At 39.7% G+C, this 17891-nt stretch overlaps 1 protein-coding gene across 1 annotated transcript in view; it reads right to left on the reverse strand.

Moving 5' to 3' along the window:
- The window catches only part of LOC142402017 (unconventional myosin-VIIa-like), a 72362-nt gene that overhangs the window by 40058 nt on the left and 14413 nt on the right, over positions 1 to 17891 (reverse strand). Inside the window, exons 10-18 of the mRNA XM_075487460.1 lie at positions 16059 to 16178; positions 15632 to 15774; positions 15052 to 15262; positions 14662 to 14797; positions 8696 to 8802; positions 4534 to 4671; positions 2374 to 2532; positions 1969 to 2061; positions 986 to 1080 (exon numbers count right to left, since the gene is read on the reverse strand). Of these exons, the coding sequence (XP_075343575.1) occupies positions 986 to 1080; positions 1969 to 2061; positions 2374 to 2532; positions 4534 to 4671; positions 8696 to 8802; positions 14662 to 14797; positions 15052 to 15262; positions 15632 to 15774; positions 16059 to 16178 (1202 nt within the window). The remainder of the gene's footprint in view (positions 1 to 985; positions 1081 to 1968; positions 2062 to 2373; positions 2533 to 4533; positions 4672 to 8695; positions 8803 to 14661; positions 14798 to 15051; positions 15263 to 15631; positions 15775 to 16058; positions 16179 to 17891) is intronic.

A 17891-nucleotide genomic window follows, 5' to 3' on the forward strand; every position in this document is an offset into this window, starting at 1 on the left:
TGTTTTCATTCTTTCACAGGATTGAGTCACTTCATTGGTTTATCCGATTGCTGGCCGTCTATGGTTGCTATGGCCAACGAACTTTTCAGTAGTATTCAGCGTATGCCTGCTTATAATTTGCGAGTATTTCTTTTTAAAGCATATACATTATTTCAAACTCAGCATAAATGAACGACCTGAAAATATGAATGTTACAAATTTCCATGACTTTTCCAAAACTTTTGCGATTTTACTTTTTTCAAGCACTTTTTCAGGCCTGGAAATGACCATTTTAAAATTCCATGACTTTTCCAGGTTTTTCATGACCGTACGAGCTGCTCCTCTGAGATGAACACGATGTTAAATATACAGACTTAGAAGATGACTGACATGACTTAATATACTCACTCTGAAGTAAGCTGAAAGTTACAAAAGCAAATGGCACCCCCTATTTTCTGTTCCATACTTAAAAGAACAGTCACAACATAGTCTTTGATTTTCCATTCAAAATATTAAAAAAAAAAAAAAATGACAAGGATAAGAAGACTGGGACTGACTACTGACTTTTAAAGGCAAAGAGAGTTCTCAGCTGATATTTTGATGTATCCCTCTGGTTAGGCTGACTGTAGCCCAACTGAACTTTCAACTTCCACTAAAAACTTTTCCATTTTTTTGCCTCCATATTCAGTGTGGTGCAAGCAAAGATGCCAACATCTCAATGAATAATTTAACCATGAGAAAGAACATCTGTGATAGTACCTGCATGAACTATCACTGTCACCAACTTGTTTCTGACCAGGTTACGATAGAATATCTTTGCAGAAGAAGACAGATATCAGCTCTTTATGTCGTTCCAAGAAAAAACAAAGACTAACAGGTATACACGAGCTAACTTCCACCCTAAAATCCGAAAGGATTTACCACAGAAGATGGAGAGTACATGTCTTTAAAGATCATTAAGGCCATGATGGCTAAATTTAACGGTGTGTCCTACAAAGCGGCTCACCTCGCTTTCAGTCCGCGCACAGCCTTCTGGATGAGGATGACCCTATCAGTGATGGCCTTGTCCCTCTCGATCTCCAGCTGCATGTCGTGGTGGTCCTGATGGAGAACAAGACGAGACAAAGTGGCAAACAAAAGAAGAGCCACTGGTCATTCCATGTCACCTCAAACAGGATTCCCAGCTCAACTGATTTATTTTGTCATTTTTCTTTCTTGTAAAATGTGGATGTATGTGATGGAGATATCCTGAATATCAGAGCAATGGAGAATTATTTATTTTTAGATGATCAAAAGCCTACCTGTTGATATTAGATATCTATAACTTTGCTCAGAATTAATGTTTTTGTTCGATCAAATGAAACAAATAGTAAAAATAGAATAATAAAACAAAAATGACATAAAACAGTGTGAATTCCCACAAAGAGCTGGAGTATAAATTTTGTAAAAATGAAAGATGTTTACATTTCCACGTATACATAATTTAATTTGGCATGTTCATGGCTAAAATAACCTTCCTATTTAAAGCTCCAATTACAAACATTCCAAGAGTCAACTTTCACCTTAAAATGAATTGTTTTAAATGTATTAAAGTTGTTGTGTTAAAAACTATGGAGGGTAAAATATCAAACGGGAGACACTATAGATTCTTTACGTATTGTAGGAACTTTCACCACTGATAATGAATGTTTTGAGGAACTCAGAATCCGTATCCCCACCAGAGGAAGGAGGGTTCAAGTAAAGTTCCACGAAAGTCTTCTGCCTCAAAAATGTCAGTGTGGGGTTTGCAGGCTGAAAGATGTCGATGGTTGAGTACTCCTGTGGTTTTCACAGTGTTTTACGGCCGCCATTTTCTAGTTTGTTGTGCTTCAACATGACAATATAAAGCTACTAAGAGATTATATAGATGGACCACTGATAAAGTCCAGACATCAACACTGTCCAGCATATATTTTCTTTCAGTGCGTAAAAGAAAATTGATTAACCAACCTTTAAGAAAATCTTGGTTTTTCCGATCTGCCAGTCATCATGTTCTCCCAGCCGGGCTAAGACTATCCGCTGGCAGGTTCCTCGCAGGTTCTCCTGTATGGAGACAAAACTGTGTCAAAGCGATGCCTCCTGGACCAGTAATGATGATGAAAGCCTATGATGTCAGGTAAACTGACACTAATATTTCTTGCATTAAGAAATTGTTTTATTGGAATCAGACTAAGTGGAAATTAAAAAAAAAAAAAACAGATTACATGGAACACAAAAAATATAAAGTTTGGCTGTTATCTGAAGGCTGACACTGATATAAATCTATGAGGAAACGGGTGTGGTCAGTTCCAAACTTTTTTACTTTTTTATCTAAAACGAGTAGGACGAAAAACCAAAAGACATCATGCTGTTAACCTGAATGTGCGCAGGTTTGACGCCAGGCATCAGGACTCTGTAACGATCCACAAATTCGGCAAAGCTGTATCTGATAGGATAACCCGCTCGCCTTATCCGGATGGTCTCCATCATGCCAGAGTAGCGAAGTTGACGAATGCACAACTCTCTGTCAAACAACTGAGAAAAAACACACAGAAATACTTGAAAATAAAAGTTGAGCCTTTTCGAAAGTGCTCTCTGGTGTGTAGATGCTGGAACAAGCACCACAACAAAATTGACTAAATAAAAAAAAACAAAAAAAACAACAATTTACAATAAAGGGCATCTTATGTTTCACAAATATGTCAAATAAGAAGTGTTACTGTTGTTTTTCATTATGTGTTGTTATTGCTGCTGGAAGGGCATGACCTCCTGTATCTCTCCATGCTACATCGCAGCTGTAGAAGTCTCTCACTGATCACACTCTGTTGTTTCAGCACTGTGTTATTGTGGGGGTGGGCAGTGCTGTTTTTTTTCTGTTCATTAACTTGTATAGTGTAGCATTCTACTTTTTAGGTGCAGAGGCTCCAGAGAAGTCCCAAGCACAGAGCCAGCCTTCTTTATCTTCAGTTTATTTGAGGCTCTGATGCTGCTGCTCTAACAGATGGCTGCAAAGCAGGTTGAACTCTCCAAGAAAGATTTATAGAAGATATGAGAACATCTAGAACACCGAGGTGCTGGTTCGTCCTTTAGACCGTCCACTGGTTGCAGAACAGCCTTTATTGTGATCGCAAGACTCAAGTTACTGCTCCCTGCCAAAAGGTAGTCTTGCCAATATCCCTGATTAACATCACAGCTTGACATGTTAGCACTTCAGTTCTACACTCTCATGAAACATTGAGCTGGTCAGGCTTGCTCTTACTGCAAAGCTAAGCTAATGGGATAAAGCTTGACATGTGGCATTTGTACGGATGCGATTTGTCATCTAACGTTTGGTGAGAAACAAATTAGATGTACTTCCTTATTGGTTGTGTTGTGTTGTGGGGTCCGACAGGGTGGATTACTCTCTCCCGCTCTTTTTAATATTTATATGAATGACCTGTCTGAGCAACTGAGGGCCTGTAGGACAGGATGCATGGTTGGGAATGCACTGCTAAATCATCTCATGTATGCCGATGATCTAGCCATCTTCTCCCCCAGCAGTACTGGGCTGCAAGAAATGCTACATGTTTGTTCTAATTATGGATTGACTTTTGATGTTAAATACAACTGCAAGAAAAGTGTTGTGCTTATATGTAAATGTAAGCGGGACAAGGATCTCACTTTTCCTTCTTTTTATTTGGCGGAGCAGGCTTTACCTGTAAGTAACAAAACAAAGTATTTGGGACATATAATTACTGACCAAATGTGTGATGATGATGACATCTTCAGGCAGCGCCGCATGTTATATGCACAAGCTAACATGCTGGTAAGGAAGTTTCACTGGTGCACTGATAGTGTTAAAATTAGCCTGTTCAAGGCATACTGCCCCCCTGTGGGCTAAGTATAAAAAGGGTAGCCTGCAGAAACTTCAAGTTGCATATAATGATGGGCTGCGCATTCTGCTTAAGAAGCCCAGGTGGAGCAGTGCAAGTGAATTGTTTTGTGGTCTAGGGGTCAACACATTCCATGCATTGTTGAGGATTTTAATATATAGTTTTATCTGTAGATTGGATGGTTCATGGAATCAAATTATTATGCTGCTGTCAAATCCTGCGCTTAGTGCAGTGCGATACCAGTCATATATGTGGAAACACTGGTACAAGTGTCTTTTATAAGTGTGTTTCTGTTTGTCTATGTACTGTGTTTTGATTTTTGAAAATGGACCCTGAGTCTGGAAATAAAGTTGATGATGACGATGTGAAAAAACTTAGATTTTTAGCATTCAAGAAAATGTATGAGACGGTAAATTAAATATATACATGTATGAATACCATTTAAGATTTTATACAATCTAAGACTGTTACAGTTTTTTCAAAGCATTTCACGCAGATCATCAAATATGAAGGACAGCATTGGAAGTAAAAAAAAAAGCAAGAACCCAAAGAAAAATGAACGAGCTAACGGTTGTTTGAGGTATTTGACTCTCAGAGACATTGCAGGGATAGTTTCATGCTTTACATTCGATGGGCAGTGGTTTGTGTCTAAGAAAAAACTCACCATTGGTTTCTTGAGCTCATTGGGTTTTATACAGCGAACAAAGAACGGCTGACACACACTGAGCGTCCGCATCAGCATCTCGAGGGAACGCTTGAACTGGCTGCTCAGAGTGGGAGAGCGCTTCCTCGTCTCAACACCCTATAAACACACAAACATATACACACACTTAATCACGTGCACTGTGTTAAATGTTCGGCAAACCTCTGTAAGAAATTGAACTTTTACTGACACGTGTTGATAATGTGGGGACAAGATATTGGAACCAAGAAAAAAAAAAGAAAGAAATTCAACCCAGTACGGCAACAGCTGACCAATAAACTTAAATAACATGTATCAGTGGTTAAAGAAAAGTTGAGATTCTGTGAAAACAAAATGCATTCATTTTAAGGAAAATAAATTATATTGACTTAAAACTAGGATAAAGAGAATGCATCGCATGCTAAAACGAAGAATCTTTGTAAATTTGGGTGAAGGAAAGCTGGGCTGGGGGCAATAGAAGACCGGAAAAGTTGTGTTAGGTAAAAGAAACTGCATTATATATATATATATATATATATAACAAAAAACAAAAAACGGTTTACTATATCCAAAAAGTTCATGTCTGGGAGGCAGGACCTTATAGAAGATGCAAAGCAGCTCACTACTCTGTGAAAGACTGTGAGACCAAACAGTTCAGGAATATCAGAATAATGTGTCTCAACATTGAAATTGCAAAGAATTTTGTGGATTTAATCATCGGCTGTTCATAACATTATCAAAATATCAAGAGAGTTCAGAAAAATCACTGTAAATAAGATGTGTGGTGGAAAACAAATACTCAGTATTCATGAACTCAACCAAGCAAGGAAAAAAAGAACATGATCCATACACATCAGTCCTCTCTGTGGGTCAAACTCTTTTCAGATATAAATAACAAGCAAATAACTGGCCTATGGTCTGGAAATCTGAGCTTCCTTTGGGAAATCATGAACGCCACATCCTCTGGGATAGCCCGTGTCCTATAGTTCAAGGTAGGAAGGAGAGGAAAGTGGCCATCTGGCTTGTTATGAACACAAAAGCCAGCATCAGGGATAGTTTGGGACTGCATTAGTGCTCATTAACACAATAAAAACAGCTTTTAAAGCTACACATGAAGTAAAATATAAGAATATAAAAAAATGATCCAAAGTACTGCATAAATTTTGAAAAAATTAAAGAAAAATCAGAATAGAATCCTTAATGGTCACCTTGAGTAAATGTAATCATGGGTGTATGAATGAATAAACACACATCTCTTTTTTTTTAAGTAATTTCCTCAATATGGAGCAGGAAAGGTTGCCGAATTTTCAAAGATTTCTGAACAGAGCACTATTTGTGGTCTGAGTCCACGTTTCAGCTGACGTCTGACTGCGTGCCAAAGATGCAAAGACCATCCAGGTTGTTATCAGAGAAAGGAGCCAGTGTCTGTGGTGGTGCATGCATGACTTCATGTGTGTGAAGGTACCGTTGATGCAGAGGTGTATGTTGGCAAACAGTGGAGACACATGTTACTGTACAAAATGACGTCTTTTCCCTGTAATTCCAGCAAGAAAAATGTCAGACCTCATTCTGCACAACTTACAAACCAGTGGCTTCATAAACACAGACAGTGCGTGCGTTTGACTGGCCTGCCTGCAGTCCACATCTGTCTCCTATTGAAATGTATGGCGCATTTGAAGAGGAGAGTTAGAGAACAACCATGGACTGTTGAGCAGCTGAAATTTTATATCCAGCGAGAATGAACACAGATTTCTCTGAAAAAGTCCCAACGATTAGTATGATTCAGTCATTCAGTCATTTTTTTTATACCTGCTTTATCTTATGCAGGGTTGCAGGGGTGCTATCCCAGCAACCAAAGAGTGAGAGGCGGGGCAAAACCTGGACAGGTATCCAGTCCATCACAGACAGTTCCCAGATAAGTGTAATTAAAATGAAGGCTAATGTTACACATTATACCTCTATCCCAACTTTTTTAAGAGTGCATCAGTGGTATTACATTTGAACATTGTTTATATTTTCTAAATACATTGAAGTAGAACACTGAAATTTTTTAATTGTATCTGTTAAAGGACAAGACCGTTTTTTTGACATTGGGCCCTTGATTTCACATTATAACATGATGTTCTACTCACCCCTGCTTGTTGTTGAACATTTGGAGCTGTTCCGAAGATATTCGCGAGGCGTCTGGCTGCTCTCTTGAGATATTCGGCCATGAAACGGTTTCCTATGGGCAAGCTTATACAGGCACAAACTATGCTGTTTATAATTTATTAATTACTCTACACTAGCACTGATAACGTGGAGGTGCGTCGCTTACTTAAAAAAATCCGGGTTATTGTAATTTTGATTTTTTTTGTCCTAAAGTGGGTGTTACTGACGTCCTCATCGTGCTACTGCCACAGACAGCCCACAGACCTGCTGCCTATTTATTCATTCGGCTAAAATTCAAAATTACAGTAACCCGGATTTTTTTAAGTAAGCGACGCACCTCCACGTTATCAGTGCTAGTGTACAGTAATTAATAAATTATAAACAGCATAGTTTGTGCCTGTATAAGCTTGCCCATAGGAAACCGTTTCATGGCCGAATATCTCAAGAGAGCAGCCAGACGCCTCGCGAATATCTTCGGAACAGCTCCGAATGACCAACAACAAGCAGGGGTGAGTAGAACATCATGTTATAATGTGAAATCAAGGGCCCAATGTCAAAAAACCGGTCTTGTCCTTTAAATGGAGCAAGAGGTTCAAACTAATTAATAAATTCAAGTTTTTATTGCATTTGAAAAAAGGTCTAAATGTAAATAACTGGCCTTTTAAAAAAAAATGCATTCAACTTTTACATTTTATTAAGGCTGGGCAACGATTAAAATGTTTAATCTAATTAATCACATCATTTCCCTGATTAATCACGATTAATCGCATTTGTAAGCTAAATCCAAAACTGAATCCAAAAGTAGTGTATAGCTTTTAGCATTTAGTTTTATTTTAAATGTGCTGCCATATGAATGAAAGTGCCATAACATTTGTTGTGCAAACACACTTTTAACATCAGCATCTTTCTGTAGTTTTTATGTAGAAGCCTCGCTCCACTGTCTGTTTCCTTGAATGACTTGCTGCTATCAGTTGTGTGTTTTGCCTTTAAGTGATATTTTAGACTGGAACTACTACGCTGAGAAGACAATTCAACTTGGCAGAGTTTACAGATGACTTTGGTTCTGTCGACTCCGCCGTCTGGAAGAACTTTAAAATGAAAACCGCCGAGTAAAAGTTCCGTACCCTTCTCCAGGTTTGGTGGATTCGCCGATTACTTTCTTTTCCGGTTCCGCGGCAGACAGCAACAGACTTTTACAAAATAAAAGCCTGTGAGCAACAGACTTTTACAAAATAAAAGCCTGTGAGCAACAGAGTTTTACAAAATAAAATAAATAAAATAAATAAAATAAATAAAATAAATAAAATAAATAAAATAAATAAATAAAATAAAATAAAATAAAATAAATAAATAAATAAATAAATGAAAACTGCGTTAATGCGTGATAAAATATTTATCGTCATTAAATAATTAACGCGATAAATGTAACGCCCTACATTTTATATATGAGCTCAACTTTTTTCGATACAGGAAGACAAAAAGGTTTTCAGTTCTGTTTCACATTCCAGGGGTGATTCCCACTTTTAAAGCAAACATATCAATGTACACAATGCAAACACAGAGTACACAAGAGGTTCCTCTACACTGCCATATAATACATCTCTCCTCATCAGCACTATGTTCACTCTGGTTTCTGCAGCAACAAACGGTACACCTGTAAAGAGAAAGGCTTAAGGAAGCAGGGGGATGCTGCTAGTTGCGTTGCGAAACTTTTGGATTCAGTTTACGCAAACACTCACAGACTAATGGCTGTTAATTACCTTGGAAGCAGGGGTGCTGGGCTGCTGATAGCCACACAGAAACTGATGTTAGTGGTAAATATGGAAAAAACAGACAAGAAACAGCTGAGTGAGAAAGGGCTTAGGAGAAAAGCTGGAGAAGGCAAAAGTCACCCGTGACATTATCACTAGAAGACCCATCACCTCAAAGAGCATAACAATGGAGAAGGAAGTCTCGTAAAATCTAAATGTATTAGAATGTCCGTTGGCCTCACCATGGCAACATCAGCCTGGAAGATCTGCTTGATGAACTTGTTCTTGGATGAGTGGACGAGCTGGATGATGTCGGTGTGGAGGCTGTCTCGGTTTTTCTCCAGGAACCCTGACAGGCAGATGAGGAGAGAAAAACTCATGGATGGATGGAATCCTGTCTCCTGCTGCTTAAGTGAGCGACCCGGAGTGCTTTAAATGGACTAACCGAACTGAACATTTCCTTGGGTGCAATTCCCAGAGTGGCTTTGTCGGACTTCTTTCTATTTTTCTGGCTCAATTACTTATCCCTGAACATAACCATGCCCAATCCCACATAACAAACCACACCTATCCCTTGCCACATATGGTTTCCATGAAGATTTTTTTTTACAAGTCAACAATAAAGCAAGCCTGCTATGGTGTAAGCAATGGGCCAAAAAGATTTGTCCATCTGTGCAAGTAATCCGTGCATATTTGGGAAATGTGTGCGTCTTTGGTTGTAGTTGAGCATAAAACAAAATATTTGTGATCTCTAAAAATGAGTCCATCTGTGTTTTTACTGGGTTGTGTTGTAATATTTGTCAGAATACAAATTGAAAAGTTACGAGTTGGAAAGTTACGAATGCAAAAGTCACACATTCAAAAGTTACGAATACGAATTTCTCAAGTGCAAGGAAAGGGGACACATATACGTCATCGCTGACGTCATCACGCCACAGGCATCACCCAGAGCTATAGAGTTACAGAGTTGCGACACGCTTTGAAGTCGCCGCTTGGGCTGTCACGTGGTTCATGTGAGCCTCCGGAGTTCCAAACATCACAGCGCTGTCAGCCAGTTTGAACGGGTCTTAGCGGAACGGAGCACAAAAATGACAACTTTAACATTTACGACGCAATTTTCGGTAAATATTGACCCATAATGTGCATTGATCACTTCACCGACGATGTATTTTATCAAGGTTTTTCTTTTTTGGAGCGCAGAGACACATTTATCACCATTTTAAATCGTAGAGGGGGGCCCCTGCATGCTAGCAGGGGGCAGCTACCTCGTCCTACATTATTCAATATAAACACAAGAAACTTGTGCTAAAGAAATACTGAATCATGCTAGCTCAACAGAGCCTGATGTTACTGTCTGTTCCCAGGACTTACTCCTGTTGTCCCAAACACACTGGCCCTCATTTATCAAACTTGCGTAAGACGAAAAACGTGCGTAGGTCGTGTGTACGTTCTTTTCTGCGCAAAGGTTGGCATTTATCAAATCCATCGTGAGCGCAGGAAAGATGAAATCGCCACGACAGGTCTGAGGCCGTGTACGCACTTTTCCATTTTGACTTGCGGTGACTGCAACACAGCAGCGTCACTAGTGCGTGCTCAGGAGTCGCAACAAATCCCTAGGTTAAAATTACAGACTTATCACTTTGAAGAAGGCCCATGTTTTATTTGACTTCAACATAAATATAAACATAAACGCAAATTAAATAAATTAAACAAGTACAACTCCGTAATTGGAAGAGTGATGGCTCATTATTCAACCGCGCAACCTCACACCGAACAGGAGAGGCGCTTTAACACTGCGCATTCGCGCACGCGTGCCACTGTGGAGAGGTGTATAGGGCTCCTAAAGCTGGATCTGTCTCTCGGCTGCGGGGGGAACCCTATCCGCCCGAAAAGGTATGCAATATTATTATTGCATGCGGGGATCTCCATAACATTGCCCAAAAAAATGGAGTGCCATTTCCAGATGTACATCCAGAGGACCCCGCACCCAGAGATCCCTACCACCAGCCTGCACAGCCAAGAGCGCTCAGGAGGAGAGAGGAACTTATTCAGCGATTCTGACTTTTGGTAAGCATTCTGTTATTCAAGGAAAAAAGAAAGGAGAACAACGATTTCTTTCAGCATTTATTCTGTGACTTCAGTGTTTCATTTATGTCTTTTAATGTACTGTCGATAGATTGCACGGTGTGTGTTAAAGCCATCATCCACTTCACGATCTCTGTTTGTCTTTCTAGGACCTCTGTGGTCAACACGGCTGGCCGGTGTGACGCTGCAGACCGGGGGGCAGAGGCAGACGCTTCGGATGTTGACGGGGCCGCGTATTCGTCGCGCGGGTCAGGTTGCCCGGATGCCACTTCGGATTCATCTGTGAATGAAAAATATTAGTTTGATTAGGAACCTCATTTGTGTTGAATATTAAAGCAACTGTTTTATTTAAACGTCTTGGGTGTGCAGTCATTCTTACCATTCTCGAGCTCTGACATGGGCGCATCATTGTCAAGTTTCCCTGGCACGCCCGATGAGGACGTAGCTCCGATCAGGCCAGCCACCCTCTCCTCCAAGGCACTCAAATCCAAACCTGGATCCAAACGCTGTTGACAGCCGTCCCAGCTGTCAACAGCGTTGACAGCGTTTCTTTGCCGCCTTTCGTCTATCCATGTCGCAAATTCTAGAGGTGCGGCCTCTCAGCCCCCTTTTGTAGAAGGCGCGGTTAGGATCATTACGATGGATTTCGGCCGCCGGATTTATCAACAGCCGCTCGGTTTTACGATGGGATTGGTGTGGTACGCATGTTCTGTAAATCTCACTTGAGCCTCTGCGTACGACGAGTTCTCCGCTCATATCTACGATGCTTTCTACGACGGCTTGATAAATGAGGGCCACTATCTGTAGAAGATGCCATTCAGTCTGTCTGTTCTTTCTGGTGTCAGATGGACAATGCCCACCCCTGACTGCAGACCGCAGATCGGGGCGGAGATCAACGTTGAGGGGGCGGAACGTTGAGGGGGCGGAACGTTGAGGGGGCGGAGCTCAACGTTGAGGGGGCGGAGCTCAATGACTCCTTTGCGGGTGCCATCTGGTGGCGGTGCTCAACGTTGATGCTCAACATAGAACAACACATTGAACCGCAGAAGAAGACTGTGTGGAGGAGAATAAGTAGATTTGTTTTTTAATGTGCTATTTTGCAATATTTGTGACAGACAAGGAAGAAAGTAACATTTTTTTTCATTTTAAAATATGCTATGCTCTCTGTGACGATACACTGTGTTCTTAGTTATTAACACTAACACCACGGAGACGACTGAGAAACTCAGCGCTAACTTTCAAAAGCATGTGGTGACTTCCGGTTTTCAAAAATAAACGAGAACTGTCAATTTTTTATTTAAAAAAAGAAAGAGAGATGTGTGTTTCATAAAATAATTCATAGTACTATGCCCCTACACTCGTTTTTTTTTAAAAATAAACAACACCAAAGCTTTGAAGCATGCTTCAAACTCACTGGAAAAATTGTCTAAAAAAAAAAAAGAAACCATTTGAGCCCTTCTACTGTGCAAAAACTATTTTTCTTGAATAAAAACACGTGAAGCAACACAAGCACCCTCTTTATTACACCAAGCACACTCCCAAGGAAAATATGAATGACAAACCAAAATTTTTCACATTGTTTTTAAATTATTGTGTTATTATATACAGAAGAGATGTATCATATTTGCTTTATTTGGTGCAACAATCGCTACTGCCATTATATGTAACCCAAGGGAATTGAATGAAGCTTCGGGTAGTGAACCACTTTGAGACAATGGTTCAAAATGATTCAATTTCCATCACCAGCTGCAGGTTTTTGTCCCAAACAGGCAACAGTAGGAAAGTCTTGACTCAGATAATCAGCTGATCTCAGTCTGCAGATAGTTGATTGGTCAAACTCTGTGCTTATATATATATAATTATCTATCTAATATATATAATTGTTTCATATATATAATTATATATCTAATATATATTATTATAATTGTTTTATATACAGTTCTAATTGATTCCTTATTTTAGGCAACTCGGTGCTGCTTGCTGTTTGTGAATGTGCTGCATGGTCTCCGCCACCAGATGGCACCCGCAAAGGAGTCATTGAGCTCCGCCCCCTCAACGTTGAGCCCCGCCCCCTCAACGTTCTGCCCCCTCAACGTTGATCTCCGCCCCGATCTGCGGTCTGCAGTCAGGGGTACTTGACGGATTCAGCGGGTATAATGGATGGATGGATGGATTAAAATAGGAATTTAACTTTTTTCTGGTTAAAACCATCTTAACGACAAAATAAATGTGTCAGTTGTGAAAAAAATAAACAAAACAGATTTAAACCATCATCATGGAAAATGTCAAACAAGCCTTAATAAAGAAGTTATTTTATTGCTATTTATACTGTTGGGTAGATTAATCTGCAGTGCGGTAATTAAATATTGTAACGACCCAGAATGAAGGTATAAGCACACGGACTGGCTTGTTTTCTCCTCTCCCTGTCAATCACTGGACCGCAGGTCATGTCATGTCACTCAGGTGTGGGCTGGTGATTGGGGGAGGGGAGTGGGGGTGGGCCAGTCTGTGTGCAGGTTTGGTGTTCTCCTGGGGTTGGTTGCGGCGCAGGACAGAGCGAGTCGCCAGTGTTCGGCAATTGTAGTGCTTGTACTGACTGTAACACTAACGTAATAAAGAGCCGTTCGGCAACCGCCAGTCTCAGAGCCTCCGTGAGGTCATTACAATATATTTGATCAAATTTAAGCGTTTGGACATTGTATAAATCGGCTGATGCCCTAATGAGGGTTGATCCATGGCAGCATGACAGCAGCGACCACCACATCTGCTGACCTCCCTGACAACAACAACAGAGAAATTCATAAATTCATTATCACAGCTGCAAAGTCATGCTGAAAAACACTTACTTAATTAAAGACCAGTCAGCTAATGCCCCACTATGCCAAAGATGTTGTAATTTAATCAATTTACTGGAGAAAATACGTCAGAAATACCAAAAATGTATTATATGTATTTTGGTGACGTTTTAAAACCTAACAATCAAAACAACTTTACATTATGTCACCTGACAATAAAAAGTTAACGGACTTTAGTGAAATGATCACGTTAATTACCTCACGTTAGCCTCCGTTACCAAGCTTTAAGCTAGGTCCCTAAATCCATTACATTTTTAACATCGACATTTCATGCTAACCAAATGTAAAAATAACGATATCTAAGAGTATACTTCTGATAGATAATGCTTAAAAATGTAAAAAACTTACCAGTAATTGTTCTTGACGAGTAATTGAGGTTAACGGAGCTGACAGCGCTGACTGACAGCGCTGTGATGTTTGGAACTCCGGAGGCTCACATGAACCACGTGACAGCCCAAGCGGCGACTTCAAAGCGTGTCGCAACTCTGTAACTCTATAGCTCTGGGTGATGCCTGTGGCGTGATGACGTCAGCGATGACGTATACGTGTCCCCTTTCCTTGCACTTGAGAAATTCGTATTCGTAACTTTTGAATGTGTGACTTTTGCATTCGTAACTTTCCAACTCGTAACTTTTCAATTTGTATTCTGACAAATATTACAACACAACCCAGTAAAAACACAGATGGACTCATTTTTAGAGATCACAAATATTTTGTTTTATGCTCAACTACAACCAAAGACGCACACATTTCCCAAATATGCACGGATTACTTGCACAGATGGACAAATCTTTTTGGCCCATTGCTTACACCATAGCCTGCCCTGTAAATTACATGATCATCATGTTTTCTCATTTTTCTAGGAAATTTGTTTTAAACACAAAGATTTTTGTAAGCCTTTGTTTCATCCTTCATCTGACAAAAATCTTGCATACAAAGTTCAATATATTATATCACTGTTGTGGATATTTGTCATATTAGGGAAAATGGAGCCATCAGGGAACAAGTGTGATTTTATTTCTATAAATATTTTTTGTGGTCCTCATTTCTTCAAAGTAGAAAAAGTAAAAAGTGGTCCCTAAAAACTGGTGTCAACACTCAAGCGTTTCCAATGCTGAATTGAATGACAAATACGCATTTGGTGTGCAAAAGCCTATAAAAACAGTTGCACAAACAATCAGTTCCAACTGAAAATCGGACCTTAGAAAGGCAGAAAAACATTTAATAAAAGAAAAAAAAGCACAATCATCTGATGGAAGAAAACGTACCTCTGGACTCATAATGCACCACTCCAGCAAAGTGTTGGATGCCAAACTGGGTTACATAGCTGTTTTTGGGAGGAATGTAATTGTAGTTGAGCTTGTGCTGGGAATTGATCTTGTACAACATCGTAGCATCAGTTCCCTAACGACAGATAAAGAACCACACGTCAACCTTTATGCTTTTTAAAACCAAAAAGAGGATTTTCATACATTTTTTTTTACAATTTCTAGTTTCTGATTCTAGAAATTTGAGATTAAATCTTATGGAAAGTCTAAAACAAACCCAGCATACCAAATCATCTTTATATCACAAAAGCCATTGATTATGATAATCTTTAGTATGATTTCTAGTCTCTAAACAACTGCTCCTCTTTGAAACTTTCTATTTTGTTCTACCTTGGGGAATTTGCTCTCCTCATCAATTAGGGAGATGATGTTCATGGGTTTGTTGGCAATCATGTCCAATGCATCCTGGTTGTCCGTGAACTCAATGTGCTGCCAGCTGATGTCCTCCAGGTTGTACTCCTCCTGCTCCAGTTTGAAAACATGCTGGACGAAGAACTGCTGCAGGTTCTCATTGGCGAAGTTGATGCATAATTGCTCAAAACTACGGTGAGAACAAAACGTTAGATAAATAGATGATTAACAGGACAGGCTTTGCATGGTCTGTTTTATATCAGGTGTACACAGACAGGTCCTTTGTTCCCACAGCCATAAGGCTTTTTAACAGTGACTGCTGAGTTCTTCTCAAATTGATTGATTGATTTTTATTTATTTGTTTATTTTGCCATTTAGTCATTTATTATTATTTAGTTAGTAGTAGTATCATTATTGTTGTTTTATTGTTGTTAATTCAATCATAGTAAATATTTAAAAAAAATGTTGAGCTACTTGACGAATTTGAATTTCTCCCATTGGGGGATAAATAAAGTATTTTTGTACTCTATTCTATTCTGTTCTACACCGTATCAATCACCTGTTGACAATGAAGTTCTCAAAGCCAAAGATGTCCAGCAGCCCGATTGACCTTCTTATGATGGAACTCTCACAGGAAGGAGGACGGTATATGGCAGCATTAATCTTATCAACTATCCAGACAAACAACCTCCCATAGATTCCCTGGTTGTTAAAACACAAAGTCAGTAAAAAATACTGATTAAATTTGCTGATCCAGAGTCACTAACCACCACAGGAAAAAAACATACTTTCAAGCAGGATAAAATCTGGATAGGAGAACTGATATAAAAATAACAATCAAGACGTGGAAGTCACCAGGAGAGCCTCATTCATCAATATAAGGTGTTTCAAAGCTTCATCTGTAGTTATCCTAAACAGTGAGATCGCAGCACATCTCTACAGTTTCCTCTGTTGGGTTGTTCTTTTCTGCGGAAAAAGATCAGTACCTTGATAAATGCGTCCCTGACATCAAGGCCTTGTTCCACGCTGAGAGGTGTGGTGACACTTTCCCCGCGTGTGATGAGGGTTCGAGTGGTCAAACACACCATCACGTCCTTAGGCTCAACCTACGACAAACATACACATTTTTGAAATGAGGCCTTTATCAGACAGGGTGTATACAGGTAAAAACAAGTTACATTTAAGACTTTTTAAGACCTTTTAATACCACTTCTAAATTAAATTTAAGACCAAACGTACGATGGATATACCAAGTATTTCCAAGTAAACACACTGACAGTATGATAAAATGACAAATGACGGTTGAGTTTAAGAACATCGCTAAATGTGTGTCATGCGAAAAGATCACAAAAATGTCATCACTGTCCTAAATTAAATTATTACAATATTTTCAGAACATTTAAGTCCCATGAACAAATGCTTATAAAATCAAGTAAATATATAAAAAAACATAAAATACTGTTCCTTTAGAGCAAAAAGAAAAATACACAAATATTTAAGACCCATGCAATCTGAATTTAAGACAATTTAATACTTTTTAAGGTCTTATTTTCAGGAAAATTGATTTAAGACTTTTTAAGGACCCGTGGCCACCCTGTCAGATGTGTAATAGGTTCGGACCAAGCGGTTGTTGTTTGTAATAAGCTTCACTGTTTCACTTTCAACAGAGTTGTGACTATCCTGGCATACAAAACAGATCACACAGTATGATGTGGCAAAGGTGACAAAACTCTGCCAGACTCGACCCTTAGCTTTGCTGGTCTTTAGCGTGCTGAGGCTTACAAGCCACTGGACAGGACTGAGGTCACGTCCATCACCCTCTGCATATCAATGATCACTTGAAGAGCATCTACTGTCAGACCTCTGTGATAAATGCATTGGAACAACATGTGCTACATCCATCCATCCATTATCTATACCGCTGAATCCGTCGATCGGGTCGCAGGTGGGCTGGAGCCTATCCCAGCAGTCAATGGGCGAGAGGCGGGGTACACCCTGGACAGGCCGCCAGTCCATCGCAGACATGTAAGCTTAAGTTAGACGAGACTGCTGCCTAAAATGAGACTGAGACTGCCAGTGGTCCTCAGTGGATGTTCACTCGTTACAATTTAGGAATTTAAAGAAATTTGAATTTTTTTCTTTTTAAATAATAAATTTAGAAAATGAAGAACACATGTGCTACATGTGTTCTTCATTTTCTAAATATATAATTTTCTCCTGATTTATAAATGACAAGTGAGACAGCGTGAGAGTCTTTCCTGAAGAGAGACAGTGAAAACTCATTTGTGCTGACAGAAACCAGATATAATTGTGTTGAAACCGTGCAGAGCCTTCAGTTATCAGGCCCCTCTCTGTGGAATAAGCTGCCAGTAAATGTCCGGGAAGCAGACACCCTTTCCACTTTTAAGACCAGGCTTAAAACTTTCCTTTCTGATAAAGCTTATAGTTAGGGATGGCTCAGGTGATCCTGAAACATCCCATAGTTAAGCTGCTATAGGCCCAGACTGCTGGGGGGCCTCATCTGTCACACCTTTCCTCACTTTACTCTCTTTTTCCCCTGTTTAATCACTCAAATGATATTATGTATATGTGACATTATTGTGGTCATTAACTTGTGTTTCCGTTCCAACAGATATCCTTTGAATGGTGTTACAGTGGGTTTTTTCCCCTCTTTTCTGTCTTCTCAAGGCCCAGCTGGTCGAGGCGGATGGCCACCCTTCCTGAGTCTGGTTCTGACAGAAGTTATTTTTAAAGGGAGTCCTTCCTTTCCACAGTCGCCTCAGGCACGCTCAGGACGGGAGATTGGACAGAAGAGAAGT

Source organism: Odontesthes bonariensis, chromosome 16 (genome assembly GCF_027942865.1).
Source record: "Odontesthes bonariensis isolate fOdoBon6 chromosome 16, fOdoBon6.hap1, whole genome shotgun sequence".
NCBI lineage: Eukaryota > Metazoa > Chordata > Actinopteri > Atheriniformes > Atherinopsidae > Odontesthes > Odontesthes bonariensis.